This window comes from Nyctereutes procyonoides, unplaced genomic scaffold (assembly GCF_905146905.1).
Source record: "Nyctereutes procyonoides isolate TBG_1078 unplaced genomic scaffold, NYPRO_anot_genome, whole genome shotgun sequence".
NCBI classification, from domain to species: Eukaryota; Metazoa; Chordata; class Mammalia; order Carnivora; family Canidae; genus Nyctereutes; species Nyctereutes procyonoides.
Window position 1 is genome coordinate 74,996,384 of NW_026575146.1, and position 17,429 is coordinate 75,013,812.

At 48.2% G+C, this 17,429-nt stretch overlaps 1 protein-coding gene across 7 annotated transcripts in view; it reads left to right on the forward strand.

The window, feature by feature from the left end:
• The first annotated feature begins 1,748 nt into the window (after window positions 1-1,748).
• Window positions 1,749-17,429, forward strand: part of ZC3H4 (zinc finger CCCH-type containing 4) — a 46,413-nt gene continuing 30,732 nt past the window's right edge. The window contains exons 1-2 of one of the 7 annotated variants that reach the window (XM_055310545.1): window positions 1,749-1,782; window positions 2,881-3,046. In XM_055310545.1, coding sequence (XP_055166520.1) covers window positions 2,886-3,046 — 161 coding nt within the window. In that variant the 5' untranslated portion in view covers window positions 1,749-1,782; window positions 2,881-2,885. Of the gene's footprint in view, window positions 1,783-2,351; window positions 2,758-2,880; window positions 3,047-3,225; window positions 3,327-4,502; window positions 4,565-4,641; window positions 4,840-17,429 lie in introns of those variants that run through there. The other 6 variants (XM_055310550.1, XM_055310543.1, XM_055310547.1 and 3 more) reach the window with 6 other exon arrangements.

Sequence of the window (17,429 nt, forward strand, 5' to 3'; positions counted from 1 at the left end):
GGGATTGAGTCCCACATCAGGCTTCTTGCATGAACCTGCTTCTCCCTCTGCCTATGTCCCTGCCCCTCTCTGTCTCTCTGTCTCTCATGAATAAATGAATAAAATCTTAAAAAAAAAAAGAAAAAAGAAAAGTATGACTCTTGACAGGCAGGCAGTCAGCTGTCAAGTGGGTGGACCTCTAGTTTCCCAGAGCTAATTTCATACCATCAAAATTCATTAGAAATCAACTTGAATATTTTTTATCAGGAAATCTAATTATTTCACTGAAGGAGGTTGTAAATAACTTTTTTTTTTTTAAGATTTTATTTATTTGCTCATGAGAGACAGAGAGAGAGAGAGGCAGAGACACAAGCAGGAGAAGCAGGCTCCATGCTGGGAGCCCAATGTGGACTGGATCCTGGGACTCGATCCTGGGACTCCGGGACTCGATCCTGGGACTGGATCCTGGGACTGGATCCTGGGACTGGATCCTGGGACTCCGGGATCACGCCCTGGGCGGAAGGCAGGCGCTAAACCTCTAAGCCACCCAGGGATCCCTAGTTGTAAGTTACTCTTAACAAAAAGCTTATGTCCCAGACCAGGTTTGGGACATATTTTATTTAGGTAGGTTTAATATACTATGAAGTGATTTGGTGCTTTCACCTGCAAATTTATTTCACACCACATGAGGGTTTTGTTTTCTGTTCCTGGAACGTAAATGGTCCTTTTCTTGCCCAGGTCTGAAATAAGCTATTTCCTCCGTCTGGAACTTTCTCTTCTTCTTCCTATCTCAAATAACCCTGCCCTGGGTGCGCCCTCCTCTCCAGGTAATAAAGGCTCCCTTTAAAGTGCCAGTCTCGGGATCCCTGGGTGGCGCAGCGGTTTAGCGCCTGCCTTTGGCCCAGGGCGCGATCCTGGAGACCCTGGATCGAGTCCCACATCGGGCTCCCGGTGCATGGAGCCTGCTTCTCCCTCTGCCTGTGTCTCTGCCTCTCTCTCTCTCTGTGACTATCATAAATAAATAAAAATTAAAAAAAATAAATAAATAAACTGCCAGTCTCCCCTCCCCCACCACTCCGGGGCATTACCAGTTTTTAAGCTCCAGGAAGGTAGAAACTGTTCCCCTCGCCCATCACACAGCTTGGCACTGTACAAGGAGCTCATAAAAGTACTGAACAAAGATCCTTGGATATAAACAGGACTGAACGAATTTTTGCAGGAGACAACGGAAGGCTTCGCCACTGATTAAAATTCTTGAGGCTCTCTTTATGGCTAATACTATGATTTTTAAAAAAATCTTATTTATTCATGAGAGATACAGAGAGAGAGAGGCACAGACACAGGCAGAGGGAGAAGCAGGCTCCATGGCAGGAGCCCGACGTGGGACTCGATCCCCAGCCTCCAGGACCACACCCTGGGCTGAAGGCGGCGCTAAACCGCTGAACCACCAGGGCTGCCCTAACACTATGATCTTAAGACAATTATTTAAACCCCAGGATTCAGCTAAATGGGAGTAGTAGTTCCTCTTAGTACAGCTGTGAGGGTCTTAGTCCAGCTTTACGCTTGCACACCGTTTGAACCAGGTCGATCGCTCCCTCGTGAAGCACTTATTGCGAAACTTCCCGGTACCACGCTCCAAGTTCTGAAACTTCCCGGAGGCAGTACCAAGGCCCGCCTCTCTCGCACCGCCCTAGGTGACGTCACCGACCGAGGTCTCTAATGACGTCAGCTCCGGGCCGGCTCGGCTCCATCCTCCCCTTCTCCGGAAACCTACAACTCTCGGCACCCGGCCTCCAGCTTTCGGTTATTTTTTTTTCTCTTCGTAGCCCGAATTCCTTCCCTCCCATTCTCCCACCTAAAACTTTCAGCTCTTCCCGCCTTCCCTCAAGCTGGCAATTTTCGGTTCTTCCCGCTTGCTCTCGGCCAAACTTCCCACTCTTTTACTCTGTAAATCGCCTTCCGAGCCCCGCCCTTCGGCCTTTTCCGTCTAAATCCCTCTTTCGGCTAATTCCGCCTCCTGCCGTCCACCTCGGATGCCGCCTTCGGCTCCTTCCGGATCGCCTCAGTTCCTTGTTTTTCTCCCCCCAACTCCGTCCTGGTCCGCTTCGGCTATCTCCGGCTCCCGCGGCTTTCCATCTATCCTTTAGCCACACCCACGCCGCTACCTTCGGCTCTTTCCGCTCCCCCCCGTCTCCCGCTCCGGCGCTTTCGGCTCTTTCCGCCTTGCTTCGGCCTCACTCTCTCCCTTCGGGTCTTTCCGCCGCCCTTCGGGAGCGGGCCGGTGCCCCTCTCCACGTGACGCCGCCTCCGCCTCCTCCTCCTAGTTCCCCCTCCCACCTCGCCCTTCCTCCCGCCTCAGCCTCCCGGCTCCTCCGGGCCGAGCCGCCATTTTGTGTGAATTTCTGACTGCGGCGGGGGCCGAGCAGCCGGGGCACCGAGGGCGGGCAGACAGACAGACAGTCGGCCCGTCTCCGCAGCCCGTTTCCTCTCCTTAAAATCCTTTTTTTTAACCCCCTCGCTCGCTCTCCTCTTCTCCCCTCTCCCCTCGCTTGCTCCATCGCGCGCGGCCCGCGCTAATTACACCCAACCACCCACCAGTGTCCGTGTCCCCCGGGCCCCCCGCCTGTGGGCCCGCGGGGGAGGCGTGTGTGGGGGCTCTCGCTCCGATGAGGGCCCCGCGCCCGTGAGCGAGTGACCCCAGGGGCGGGCTGCGGAGAAAGGCGGCGAGCGGCCCGCCGAGGCCTAGGCCGCGCGGCCTACGCGGAGGTCGGCGCAGAGGTGATTCCGAAACCGAAAAAATATATACCCATTCCTATCAGGAGCCCTCAGAGCTGAAGTGTGCCCCTCCCGCCACGCCCAAGCAGTCCTTTTTCGTGCATTAACATCCCCTCCCCCCCAAAGGAACTATGGAGGCCGCGCCCGGGACCCCCCCGCCGCCACCATCAGAGTCGCCGCAGCCGCCATCGCCGCCGCCGCCATCAACGCCTTCGCCTCCTCCGTGTTCCCCCGACGCCTGCCCGGCCGCCCCGCACCTCCTCCACCACCGCCTCCCGCTCCCTGACGACAGGTCAGGCCCCCGGCCCGGCCGGGGCAGCGTCCCCGGGGGGAGGAAGAGGAGGAGGAGGAGGAGGAAGGGGGGCGGCCGCCATGTTGGGCCGGGCCGCGGAGGAGGAGGAGGAGGAGGAGGAGGAGAGGAAGGGCGGGGTCGGTGGGTGTCTCTCGCTCGCTCGCTCGCTCTTTCTCGCTTGCTTTCTCTCCTGGCCTCATGCGTTTCCCCCCCCTCGCGGCGCTCGCCCGCTCTCCCTCGCTCTCGCTCTGTCTTTTTTGGGCGCCATGCTGAGGGGAAGGTGAGGAGGCGCCCCCGGACCCCCGCGCCCGCCCGCCCGCCCTGGGGAGGGGGCGCGGGGGGGGGCGCTGCGGAGGCCCACGGGGGTCCTGGCTGCCCCAGCACCCGGAGCTGGCAGCCATGGGCCCGCCTGCCTGTCGCCTGGCTTCGGGGAAGGGGATGGGGGAGGGGCTCCCGGACCCTTTTGGTGGTGGTGGGGATCTCGAGGACTATCCCCGCTCTTAGGGGTTTGGAAGTTGGGGGTCTCCCAGCCCCTGGCAGTATCCTTTCTCTTGGGGGAGGTGTGCCCTGCCCTACTTGGAGAGGTACCCTAGTTTTCTTAGGCAGAAAGTGGGGTTTCGTTTAGTCCTTTTTTCATCTTTTTAGTGGGGGGGTCTTAGGGTGGGGGCACTCGCACTTTTTTTTTTTTTTTTTTGGCGGGAGGTGGTTCCTAGTTATTCCCTAGAGGGCAAAATTGGTGGTGGTGGGGGGTGCGGATCTCTAGCTCCTTTGATGGAAATCCCTGCCTCCTTTTGGGGAGAAGCCCCTTCCCCGTATTTTTCCTTAAAGGCAAGGGTTCTCTAGATTTTCGTAGGTAGATGATGCGTTTTTGGAGGGGTGGGGGGGTGAGGTTTGGTTTCCCTGACTTGGAGGGGAGAGGAAGTTGGTCTCTTCTTTCTCATGGGTTCCCTCCTCTTTGGGGCTAAAATGGGGCGCCATCCCTTCCGGGAGAGAAAATGAGGGGTTTTTTTAGTGTTTTGGCAGGGGTGAAAAGGGAGCGCCCCCCATCCCTTCCTCTTTATAAAGTGCGAAATGGGTTCGCCCCACGCCCTTCTCTGGAGGGTGATAAAAGGGCCAGCCCGGCGCGTTTCAGGGCTCTCGTTTGCCCTGCTCCAGCAGAGGGTTGGGTGCGGGGTTTACCCTCCCTTTCCCGGTGGGGCAGAGGAAGAGGTATCTAGAGACTGGGTTTGGAAATGGAAGGTTTTCAGCCGGCAGGAAAGGCAGCCTGAGGAGGAGTGGGGGTGGGGAGAGGAAGCGATCTCGCTGGACAGATAGATGGCTGCCCCACAGCAGCCCGGGCTGGGGAGCCGCTTGAGGACCCTCTCCTAGATCAGGGGTTTTAGCTAGGGCTTCCTTGCCAGGCACCATGGCCCCTTCTCCCCACTTCCACCTCCCCTTTTCCCTTTCTCCTTCACAGACCATACTTTGCCTTTTAAAAGAAATGCCACCCACATTCAGAGACACAAGTGCAGCAGTTTGGTGAGCTTTTACAAAAAAATTTTTTTTTTTTTTTTTTTTTTGTTTTCTGTTTTGTTCTAATTAAATGTATCGTCCTGGGAATCGCAGCCCATCGCAGCCTGCCTCCAGTTCAAGGAAATAAACAGATTAGCAAAGGTCTGTGCGCTAAGCCCACGTTGGGTTTCCGGGCCCCCTCTTGGGGGCAGGTGCATTACTCAAAGGTGCTTACACGCTTTATTCGACCTCTAAGGAGTTCTCTTATGTCAGAAGTGTATGTCTTACAATGGGTTGGGATGGTAAGTAGCCTCTTTTATTGAGTAATTCAATTATCTCCCTCTTTTTTGTCCCTTTTCCTGCCTGCCTTCCTCCTGCCTTTAAAGACCAAAGTGATGCTTGAGTGAATTTATATGTTCGAATCAGGATTCTAACCCAGTTGAGCCCTTTTAGACTTGCACATCCTTTCGATCTTTAGTTTTTTTAATTTGTCGTACACAGTTTTCTCAAAGGAAAAAAAAAAGCGTTACTGTAACATGACAAAAACTTAATGTAAAAGGCCCGTAGGTTTTCAAGCCCTTGGTTTCCCTGTCTCCGTTTCAGTCCATTGCTTTGTCTCCAGCCTTCATCTTTGAAGAAAGTGGATACTTCAGGTCCATTTGGTAGGAGACAAGGTTAACTGAATTTGGTTTATGATACTTGCATTCGAGTTAAGGTTCTCCCCTCCCTCCACCCCTACTACTACCCCCCCCCCCAAAAAAAGATTGTGGTTCAAGTAGATCCAATTTGTTCCTTTTACTCCCAATGTCTCTTATGGTGATGGACGTTTAAATTGAGCAAGTCATTTGTAAAGTACTGTTTAAGCACCGAATCTGTAAAGCGTGTCAAGCCCCAATCTCCTCTCCCTGTCTCCACTGTTCCTTTGTTCGAAAGCACATGCCTGACCGTGAAAAGTTGATGCAAACACGCCCAGTCATGGTGGAGAGAACACTTCCTCCAGCCCCCTGCACCCCCCTCCCCACACATACAAGATAAAAACAGCAACAGAAATGACTTGCAGAACCAAACAAGTACTTCTGATGTGTTTTACAAGCATAAGTTCTTCGTTAAAAGACAAAACACGTTGAAGTTCCATTTTCCGTCTTGCCCACTTTTGGTCCCTAATGTACTTTGGTAGCAAAAACTTTATAACACACAGCCCCATTTTCCCCTCTGAAAGATCCTGTTTCCATTTTTTTTTTTTTTTCATTCTTAGGAGAAAAACAAAAGTTCACTCACGTTGGGTTGAGGAACCTTAAGCTGCAATTTAGTGGGCCACTGGTCTTACTCTTTTCTCTCCATATGCTCACAGCTCCACTAATGTGAAGTGGTGATCTTAGGTCTGTAAAATCAGTTGTGAGAGGAAGACGTGTCCACACAGTACAGTATCCTGCAAAAAAGAAAAGAAAAATGTTTGAAGCACAAACTGAACACACCATCCAGTGCCAGGGTCAGCCGAAAACGAATTGCATTTGAAGTTGTCCCTCCTTGGTAAAATTCCTCCTCTAGGAGCCAAGTGAGAAACTGGATGTTAACAGGTGAACCTTCCAAGTTTTGAGGGCAACCAAGTTGTTGAAGGATGCTTGTTTAACTTGACTTGAAAATGAAATGTGAAGGAAATGGGATTTCTTTTGTAAGTGAAAATTTTATCAGTCATTCATTGAACTTAGAAGTATTTCCCCAGATGTTTAAAAAATACTCAGGCATAGCAACACAAGGGTATATTGTTTTTTGTTCTCAAAGGACTCTCCTCTATGAAAACCAAGAAGCCCAGTAATTAGGTCAAACTGTATTTCGATAGTCTTTGTTTTTGGAATGTCACAGTACTGCCTTTTTTTCCCCCAAAACTGATGTACCAGTACTAGTTAAAATTCAAATTAATGGATGTTGCAAAAAAAAAAAAAAGAGAAAAAGGGTGTCACTCAGAATCCCTGATTTAATAGCACCTCTTAGACACTGGAAATCTTTAAAAATTGTTACATTCTCTGGGGAGAGGTTTAATCGGAAAGCAAATAAAGATATCCCAGTAGAAATACTAACGAATTGTGACCATGAAAATATAGATATTCTGGTCCTCAAGCCCCTTTACTTTTTGCTCTCCTCAAATTTTTTCTTCAAAGAAAGTTCGGATTCCCCCAGCAAGGCTTTCTAATTCACAGACTGTCCTATCTCCCAGATTGGGTTTCAGTTTGCTTGGAAGGTTAAGTTTTTGGTTCTTGACAACCCAGGATTTTAAGTACAGCTAGTCTTCTTTTAAGTACAGTGTCTTCTAGAAAGACACTTCTGTGGCTTTTCCTTAGCCAGGAAGGCTGATCCCAGGGGGGAACTGTTAGGCATCTGTGGAGATGAAGGCTTTCCCAGGTGTTACCTACCTGGCAAAGTAGAGATGAATGATTTACTCAGTTTGTTTCCATCCAATTGAATGTAGACAATTTCATATTGAGCTGGTTTAGTAATTTATCCTCTAACAATGTCTCCACCTCCGCTCCTTTCTCTTAGATCTTTTCCCAGCCCTGGAGGAATGGAAGTCTTAGGATGGCCTTATTTGCTCTTCTCTGCTACGTTTTTGTGGTTAAGTCCCTAGAACCATCTCGTATAAGCCAGGTTCAGTTATGGCAAATGCCTATATGGTGAAAATCACTAATTCTTTTCAGTCTTCTGTGGATAGCTCTAGGTCGAACCATATTCCAGAGAACCTGCTTTTGGCCCCTGTGGACAAAATTGTCTAGTACCGAAGCGATGGGTTTTGACCCAGGGTAGGAAGTTGAGTGACAGTAATTCAGAGCAAACAGTAAGTGAATGCCGCGTTTCAAAGTGAGCAGAGTGCTTGCCTGTACTTTTACCACACAGCTCCTGATACAATAGAAGAAAGGCTGTTTTCTAGGGTTTCTGATAGTTGGCTTTTAAGAAGTTGATTCAAGCATCGGTAGGAGTGGTCTGCTCATCAGTGGTGGGAGTCTTGTCAGAATTAATGATTTGAGGCTGGTTTCATAATTAAAATCTAATTGAAAGAGTGGAAAAGCTGCCTGTTTGGGCCTATAAAGTTCATTTGGTTAAGTCCGAGGTAAAACTGGCTGTGTGCAGTGAGCCAGATTTTAGATTTTCAGGGATTTGGCTTTCCATATTTATCAACCTTGTCTTTGCTGCGCAAATATTTTACTTTTGATAGTTACTGGAGATGGCAGTCCTGAAAACATTGCACAGGATTTCTTAGTAATAACAGGAGATTATGTGGGCAGTTTTTACATTTCTGACTTGATCAGTTGATGACAAAATGATGGCCCCTTGGTTGGTGTAAACTTAGTTACATCCTGCTATTGGAATAATTTTTTATTCCAATACCAGATATTTGCTGGGAGCATAGTTTGGTTCTCTTGGCCAAATTGCTCAGGGTAGAGAATCTTTCTTGTTTTTCTCCCCCCTTTGTGAATTTGTATCTGTGAATTGGTGACTCAGATCCCTATTTGTAAGGCGAGTGGTGACATCTTCTGAACGTCGAAGGTGGCAACAGGATAGGAACGAACAGTGTGGCCTTTGGAGACAGATAAGATTGTGTTTAGGCCTGACCCTCCCTGCAGTGGGCACTGAAGATAATGCCCGTTTCTCAGGGTCATTGCGGTCAAGTGGGCATAGCAGGACACCCACACAGTACCTGGTATTCAGCAAAGCTTAGTTTCTTTATCTCCTTGCTGTCCCTACTAGAGAACAATTCTAAATAGAATTTATAGTCTGGTATGTAAGCAGAAGCAAGCATAACATCTGTGTTTTTGAGGGAAGTCAATTTATCTTTCACCTCTTAGAGGTTTCTGGTCAGCTTATTTAATTGCAGGGAGATCTAGGTGGAAACTCAGTGGAAGCCATCTTGAGGCATGGCTTGCTTGCTCAACATCCTTAATACAGATGCTGAAACAGTCATGGCGTCTTGAGCTTTTGCTGATGACTTTCCTGTGTACATCTTTGGCAATTAGGATCTGAGTCTTACTACAACCATGGTAGGCCTCCTGAGAACTGAGAAAGCAGGGCTGTGGCGCCTAACCCATTGCTGACTGGTCACATCACTGTAAGCAAGCCCTTCACATCCCTTCTCCAGAGTCTCGGGAAATAAGCAAGGCCTGTTCCAACTCCCAAGATTTTCCTGCCCTTGAGAATTTGGCTGAGTCAGTTAAGGGTTGTTTTTTTTTTTTTTTTTTTTTTTTTTCCATTCAGCAGCCAGGCTTGTCTCTTGCTTTTCTTGGAGCAGAAAAGTTTTCAGAGTGTGCAAGGAGCTCTTTTCTCTTGAGGACTTTATTTAGATTTGGGCAAAGATTGTTTCTGTCTGTAGCAGGCCTCAGATTTCCTTCCCATGTCTGACATCTGCAGCTTCTGGCCATGGTCACGGGTTGCTGCTGCTACTGCAGCACTGGGGTCTTAAAAATGAACTGCAAGGTTAGACTGAGTCTGATCACAGGCAGATCCATCATTAGCTGAACACCTGGTTCCCTCATCCCTGTTGTCCCTGTCAAGTGACCCCAGAAACCATAAATTCCAGAAGCATAAAGGTTGGTACAGCATGGATGCCGTTTGTTCCCTCTAAGCCAGGGTTGGTCTCTTCTGGTAGAGAGATCATGGCTAACAGTGGACAGTGTAGACGTGGAAGTCAGGGCAATCCTGTGTGACTAGCAATCAGTGACTGCTAATCTTCCAAAAGTGTGATAGTCTGAAGGGGAGAGATTACCTGCCAGGGACCTTCTGAGTGCTTCTCATGTGATAGCACCCCAGCCCAATGCTGAAAATTTTGGGTTTTTTATTTAAGATGTTTATTAGAGAACACAGAGCATGCTGAGAACATGGTGGGGGAGGGCAGAGGGAGAGTCAGGCTCCCCACTGAGCAGGGAGCCTGACTTTGTGCTCTATCCCTGGGTACTGGGATCCTGTCCCGAGGGGAATGCAGACACTTTACTGAGTCTAGGCACCCCTACACTGAGAATTTGAAACAGAAATGAAGTCACTTGTCCAAGGTCACAGAGCCTAGTGGGTATGGAGGCAGAGTTAAAACCCGGGCAGTCTGTACCCAGACCTAAGCTCTATACCTGTATGCTGTCCTGGAGACACCGTTTTCAAACTGCAGTGTTCAGCCATTAGTAGGATATGAAGTCCTGTTTATTGATTTGTCTCCTGCATTTGAAAAACAAGGAAAGAGAGGATAGAAAAAGCAGAGTATAGTGGAGTTTTAAAGCCGCTTAATAAAACTTGTTTGAGAGGAATGTAGAGGAGGAGATGTCAAGGTCAAAGTTTAAAAGCCACTGCTGGATGGGCAGCCTGGGTGGCTCAGCGGTTTAGCACCACCTTCGGCCCAGGGCATAATCCTGGAGACCAGGGATCAAGTCCCACGTTGGGCTCCGTGCATGGAGCCTGCTTCTCCCTCTGCCTGGGTCTCTGCCTCTCTCTCTTTTCTGTTTCTCATAAATAAATAAAAATCTTTAAAAAAAGAAAAAAAAGCCACTGCTGATAGGGTGGGTGGGCAATCTGTAGCTCTCTGATTAAAGCCTACCCATCTGTTTTTTTCCCCCTAAGTAAAGTTTTATTGGAACAAAGCCATGCCCATTAATTTATATGATCTGTGGCTGCTTTTATGCTGAACAATAGGGTTGAGTAGTTGAGACAGAAACTGTATGGCCTGCAAAGCCCACAGTATTTACTCTTTGGCCTTTTAAAGAAGTTCCTGGCCTCCACATTGGTATGATATGCCTACTACCTGCACAGCAGCTGCCATGATTTTTATTGTGGCAGAGGTGGTGGGAGAGCATGGGAGGGAAGATAGGTATTCCCTTTAAAGTTGGTCCTGAAGATGCCTGGCTGGTCCTGTTAGTAGAGCATGCATCTCTTGATCTCGGAGTGGTGAGTTTGAGTTCCATGTTGGATGTAGATTACTTTAAGGAAGAAAAAGTAGGCCTCAGAAAGAGTGGAGGTGTGCTGCCTCTCCATGACCTGGTGCGGCTCTGTCAGCCCCATGTTCTTCTCCTTCCAGTGCATGTAGAGGCCCAAGCCTGGGCATTTGAACCTTTAACTGAAGGGATTTTCATTTATTAGAAGTAACTGGAGACTTTTTAAAGCTAGTGTGGAAGCAGATCACAGCTAACACATCCCTGTTGAGGCCCAACCCCAGAGAGCTGGGGCCAGATGTGAATGTCACTTGGCTAAATGTGCGTTGCAGGTGACTCTGGTTATAGCCCTCCTCGTTTTCCTAACAGACTTCAAGGCTTAGGTTTCCTTGGGATTCTAGGCCTTGTCATTTCATGGCACAGCAGAGCAGTCTCAGGACCATAGCTTATTGGCAATGGAAATGGGCCGCCTCCCTGGGAGTGCCAACTGGTGGCCACTTTACTTTGACTTTGGTTGATGCATCAATCACATTCAGGCTTTTGTCCCTCTCTGGCCTCTCAGGAGGCCCTCGATAAGCATTCGGTGAATGAGTTTTCAGTTAAAGACAAACCCCTCAATCACCTTGGAGTTTTAAGTAATCCAGGGTACTGCCTGGGAAATGGTCCGGTGTCTATATTGATGCCACTGACAAAGAAGGTGTGCAGAGCTGATGTTGATGCTGGGTTTGTGTGGAATATATCCCGAGCACCCAGACAGTCTGAGCCTGGCCCTTTGATGGGCCCTCGGGAAGTCCGGTCACTCCCATCTTCTAATGTGCCCTCCAGGAGCCCACAGTTGACTAGAAGTTAACGAAGAGTTGCATACAGAAAATTATGGTTCTCCTAAAAATTTTTTTTCTTTTTAATATTTTATTTATTGGGATGCCTGGGTGGCTCAGCGGTTGAGCACCTGCCTCTGGCTCAGCGTGATCCGTGGTCTCAGGATCAAGTCCCATATCAGGATCCCTGCCTGGAGCCTGCTTCTCCCTCTGCCTACGTCTCTGCCTTTCTCTCTGTCTTTCATGAATAAATAAATAAAAATCTTTTAAAAAAATAAAGATTTTATTTATTCATGGGAGACACACAGAGAGGCGGAGACCTAGGCAGAGAGAAAAGCAGGCTCCATGCAGGGAGCCCAATGTGGGACTCAATCCTGTGACTCCAGGATCATGCCCTGATCTGAAGGCAGACGCTCAACCACTGAACCACCCAGGCATCCCTCTCCTAAAATTCTTTAGCGATATATGAACAAGCAGTCTTAGTAATTCAAGGCCCAGTTTCTTTCAAGTTGAAAATATCAATACTTTTAGTCGAATGTACATTGAGCGGAACCAAACTGATGTATTCGGGAAAAGTTATAAGGAAGGGTCTCAGTTCACAAGTTCAGGGATTTGATTTTTCTTTCTGGAATAATAGAAATCAGCCCTCCCTGGATGAGAACCAGTATCTCTCCAGCTGTAAGCAGTCTGAAGCATGGTTGGCATGAGAAGGTGGTTAAAAGAAACTCTCTGTTGCTGAGAAACCAGTTTCAGAGGTTCATCTGACAGGAGGAACTTGGATCAGAGAGATAGATGTCTTTATCCAGAACAGGGGCTGTGTTCAAAGTGAGCGGGAGTGGAAGAAGAGCCACTCATGCAAATGAAATGACTCTTGACTCCATGAGACTCCTCTAGCAGGCCAGGTTTCTTCTCAATCTGTTTGAAGCTCTGTAGAATTGCCCTGCCTAAGAGGTTTGTGTGCTTGGACAAACCCCAGTGTGGATGCCACATACTTTGGGATAGAGTGTTCTTTCTGCTATTGGACAGCTTTGGAATTTCCTTGCTTGGGATTCCCATTTTCTGTCTGTCTGGGGAGAAGACTCTTTACTTGGGTTTTCGCTAGGATTCCTTGGACCTTTGTGTGCCTCTCTTATTCCTTGAACTATCCAAAGATGTTTGGTAAGATTTTTGAACGTCTCAGTTCCCTTTATTCGATGTTGGAAGAACTGTATTGGCCTTGTGTCTTTGCATGACGTTCATTTCTCCTCCTAAGGGCTTATTCTGGGCCAGTGTAGTGCTAAGCTCTTGATTTACGTGGTCTCAGGAAATCCTTCCCCTGTGAATTCCATCCTTCCCAGAGGTTCTGTTGCTGTCTTCACCTCACAGTTGAAACCCAGGGCACAAGAGTGTTAAGGACCTCACCCAATGTGTTACTACCTCACTTTAGCCTTTCTTGAGATATTGCATTTAGTTTGTTTTCTGTGCCTCTATTTTATTTTTGCCAGCCCAGTTACAAATGTCAGGGCAGGCGTTTTGTCTTTTGGCCTGTTGAGTTAATTATTCTCTTCCACATAATTTCTAAATATCTCAAGGGTAGAGGTTAAGAGTTGGGCCTGGAGTCAGAGTGTCCAGGACTTGTTTCACTTTTGCTTCTTCCTGCTGTGACCCTATAAGGCAGTTTTCCTTTCTGTTCCTTTCTTTTCCTCTTTCCTTTCTCCTTTCCTTTCCTTTCCTCTCCTCTCTGCTTTCTCCTTTCCTTTCCCCTTTTGTTTCCTTTCCCTTCTTTTCTTTTCTTTTCCTTTCCTTTTTCCTTTTTCCTTTCCTTTTCTTTTTTCTTTTCCTTTCCTATGAGAGAAGCAGAGACATAGGCAGAGGGAGAAGCAGGCTCAAGGAGCCTGGTTGGACTTGATCGCAGGACCCTGGGATCATAACCTGAACCAAAAGTAGATGCTCAACTACTGAGCCACCCAGGTACCCCTATAGGCAGATTTCTTCTCTTCTCTCAGCCTGTCCATAAGACAGGCGGCCAAGGATCCAGGACCAATGTAGATTTGTTACTGTGCTTCAGCGTGAGACAAGCAGAAGTGAACTCATTAGTAGTATGGTACCTGGCACGGAGGTTGCTAATACAGAATACTTTATCTTTTTTTTTTTTTAAGATTTTATTTATTTATTCATGAGAGACACAGAGATAGGCAGAGACATAGGCAGAGAGAGAAGCAGGTTCCATGCAGGAAGCCCTATGTGGCACTCTATCCCAGGACTCCAGGATCACGCCCTAGGCCGAAGGCAGACACCCAACCACTGAGCCACCCAGGTGTCCCCAGAACATGAATACTGTATTCTGCTTTTGGTATATATGACCCTGAGGTTTCCAGGCAGGTTTTGTCATTGAAGAAATCAGGGTGGAGAGGTAAGGACTTGATGAGGTGATTGAACCTTGCCCTCTCCCACTCCTGACCCCAGACTCTAGCTGTTTACTTTGCTGAGGTTGTCCCCACTCAGGCTGGCCTGCCTGCCTGCCTTTCTTTCTTCCGTTTTTTTTTTTTTTCTTTCTTTCTTACTTACTGTCAAACTTAATGGAAATTTTCTAGCATTTTCAGCAGAGGAGAGAAGCCATCATCTACCAGTTGGAACAGTTATGTCCATTTTGCCAATTTTAGGTCATCTCCCTACATCACCCATCTGCCTTGCTTATTTTATTTATTTTATTTTATTTATTTTATTTTATTTATTTTATTTTAATTTTTTTTTTGCCTTGCGTGTTTTATTTTTTAAATTTTTTTTAAATTTTTATTTATTTATTTATGATAGTCACAGAGAGAGAGAGAGGCAGAGACACAGGCAGAGGGAGAAGCAGGCTCCATGCACCGGGTGCCCGATGTGGGATTCGATCCTGGGTCTCCAGGATCGCGCCCTGGGCCAAAGGCAGGCGCCAGACTGCTGCGCCACCCAGGGATCCCCTGCCTTGCGTATTTTAAAAGCAGATCCTAGATTTCACTTTATCTCTCCTGCAAACTCTTCAGTACATGTTTCTAGCTTAAAAGTATTTTTAAAAAATAGAACCACAAAGTTATGATTCTGTCTTAACAAAACTAACAGTAGTTACTTCATATCTGAAATACCCAGTCCAGGTTCAGATTTCTCCGTTACGGCTCATACTGTCTTCTGGCAGTAGGTGTGTCCGTGTCCAGGTCCCAGCACCGGGCAGGCTCTTATGCTCACGTTGAAGTGAGGGGTTCAGGGTACTGGTGGTCTCTGGGCTTCCCTTCTTCCCTGGTTGGTTTATGCTTAGCTGCTCAGATGGGGTGGTGTCTGTGACATGGTCATGTTACCATGGAAATGGTGTGATGTCACTGTCTTGTGCCCCTACCTGAGAATGTTGAGGGAAAGGAGACACAGAGCTCATTTGCTCTTGATTTCTGGTCGATGAACCTAGGTAGTAAGGACATTGAAAAACATGTGCAAGACCCAGAGGCTTATTTCAAGAATTTCCTGCCTCTGAAAATCCCTCAGTGAGGTTCCTCCCCACCCCCTGGGGCTGCTCCACCTCAGTGGAGGGAAAGGCTCTGTGCCTTTCGTCTTAGTAGACAACTGCCCCACTGGGTCGGATTTGGGGACTTCTGTGTTTAGGCCTATCTTTAAACATTTGAAGAGGCAGAGCCTCTTTGTAATATTTGTAATTTTGTCCCTAGTTAATGGGTCATTCAGAGCCTACCCAGGCAATTTGTTGAGCGCTTGGGCAGTTAATGATCATAACCCTGACCTTCACATTAACCTAGCCGCCTCTTGTCAAGGGCTCTCATGATCTTCAGGTAACAGCCACTGCTCCCATGAGTTTCCATCTTTTTTTTCTCTCTCTCCTCTCTCTCCCTTTTTTTTTTTTTGCGCCCCCCCCCCCTTTTTTTTGTAAACCAGATTGATCCACAAACCCAGGGCCCCTTTCAGCTTCCATCCAGATCTCTTGTCTGGAGAATTTCCATGTTGGGAAGCTTCATTTTTTTAAGTGGCCTTTGTCCATTCTTCCTGGGGTACAGCACTCCCTGTGCTTTTCCTTTCTGCTCAGTGACTCGATTACTTTCTTTTACCACCTAAGTTAGAGCTGAGGAAGGGGAGATGTTGGTTTGTCAGTTTCAGCAGCAGGATTTGTGGGGAGAGGTCGGTGCATGCACAGTTAGGGCTAAGTGAAGCTAGGATCTAAGCTGACCAGCAGTTAGCTGTGGCCCCCAAGGGGAGTTGGCCATAGCTTCTCCATAGAGAAAATGCTTTCCATTAAGCATCTGGGCCAGTTTAGGCTTATCCATGCAGGGGCATGCTGGTGGTAATTGGTTCTTAAAACCAGTAGCTGCTTTTTATCTGGTTCTTGATGCTTTCTTCCTGTCAAAGGCTTTATCCTTATTATCTCATTTAACCATAACAATCCTCATGGGTGCTACAGTGATCCCATTTCACAGATGAGAAAACCAAGGCTAAGGTAACCCAAGAGCACAGCTAGGAAGCAGCAGAGCTGGCTGTTAACGTGGCCTGCAGGAAGAAGCCACACACCCAAATCTGTAGGCTGGTGGGTGGGGCTAGCCTACTTTGGAATCATGAGATTTCTTTGCCAAGTGCTGTGTCTGCCAAGCCCCAAGGTGTGTGATGAATTCAGCATTCTCCTGTGCCCTGCAGAGTGGCCAAATAGGCAGCCCATAGAAGGGGCATCCAGATCTATTCTTTGACCTGAGAGGAGGAGCTGGGTGTCGCCAGTTCTGTGAATGGAAATTTCAGTGCCCTGGAAGTTGAGTCTAGGAGGCACAAGACAGATTTGACCCTCTGCAAGTCATTGGCCTCTGCCCATTCCCTCCCGGGGGCCAGTTCCAAGGCCGTCATTGCCTCCCCGGGGGCCAGTTCCAAGGCCATCCCCCAGCTTGGTTGGTTTCCCGTCCCTAATGGCTCTGGCAGGCCGACCCCAGTGCAGCCATCCTGGGATGTTGCCAGTCCAGGCTCTGGGAATAAGATCTTGCCTGCTCTGGCTGACGCTGCAGGGTTTCTCCTGCGTGCTGGTCTCAAGAGGGCTTGGCAGGTCTGGATTGAAATGATTAGCGCAATGGGGCTTCCCCCACTTTTCTTGAGGGATTATGTCACAGTCTATTAGGCGCGCTTCCTCGGTGTTTAATCCCACTCTGACATGGGTTTTGCTGGCAGTCTGTGAAGTGACACCACTGAAGCCCAGCTGCCGATTGCGAGACTGCTTTTGTGCTGGCGTGTCTGTGGTCCCCAGGATTTCTGCCCCTGTCCCAGGTGGCTTGGTTTTCTTGTTGTTTCCCCCACCCCCCAAGGAAAATAGACCCTGTATTCGTGCAGGACACTTAGCTGGGAACTTCCTGCGTGGGCAGAGGGGCACTCCCCCCCCCCCCACACGCCCAGGTGACCAGAGGTTAGCCTAGGGCTCTGAGAAGTTTGAGAGTACTGCACAGCCAGGTAACACTGAGAATGCACAGTGGTCACTAGGGTGTCACCGTCTGTGTCCTCTCTGGTCTCCTGTTTCCCTTCATCAGTCACCAGCCATTTGTTTCTGTTTGTCAGTTTCTTCCAGATCCCTCAGGTAACAAAGCTCTTAAGTATTCATGACCTGTTCTGTAAAAAAGTTGCTTGGTAGATTCTTTTTTCTTTTCCTTTTTTAAAATATTTTATTTATTCATAGAGTCATAGGCATAGGATAGGGGCAAGAGAAAGAGGCTCCCTGTGGGGGGAGCCTGATGCAGGACTTGATCCCAGTATCACGACCTGAGCCATAAGGCAGACATTCAACCAATGAGCCACCCAGGCATCCCTGCATGGTAGATTCTTTTTTTTTTTTTTTTTTTTGCATGGTAGATTCTTGCTGAGCCCAGATATCCTGAAGGTGTTAATAAGATAATGCAGAGAATTCCTCTTTGGCTGAACATCTCTGTAGGGTGGATTTGAATGCTGTCCACCCCTGCTTTGGGAAATCCTTTGGAATGAAAATGCTTTCTTCTGGAATCATTCTTGCTGACGGTTAAGGCTTTGGAGTTGCTCCCAGGTATTAGATGTAGAATGGCTGGCTCTTTCAGACAGGATGGCATGGGGCAGCAGGACGGGGATGGTGGCCTCTGCTGACCTTGGGCAAGACCTTTTTCTGCCCTATCCTAGTGTCCTTGCCCTGGAGTGAGCAGAGGTGAGAGAATGTCTGGA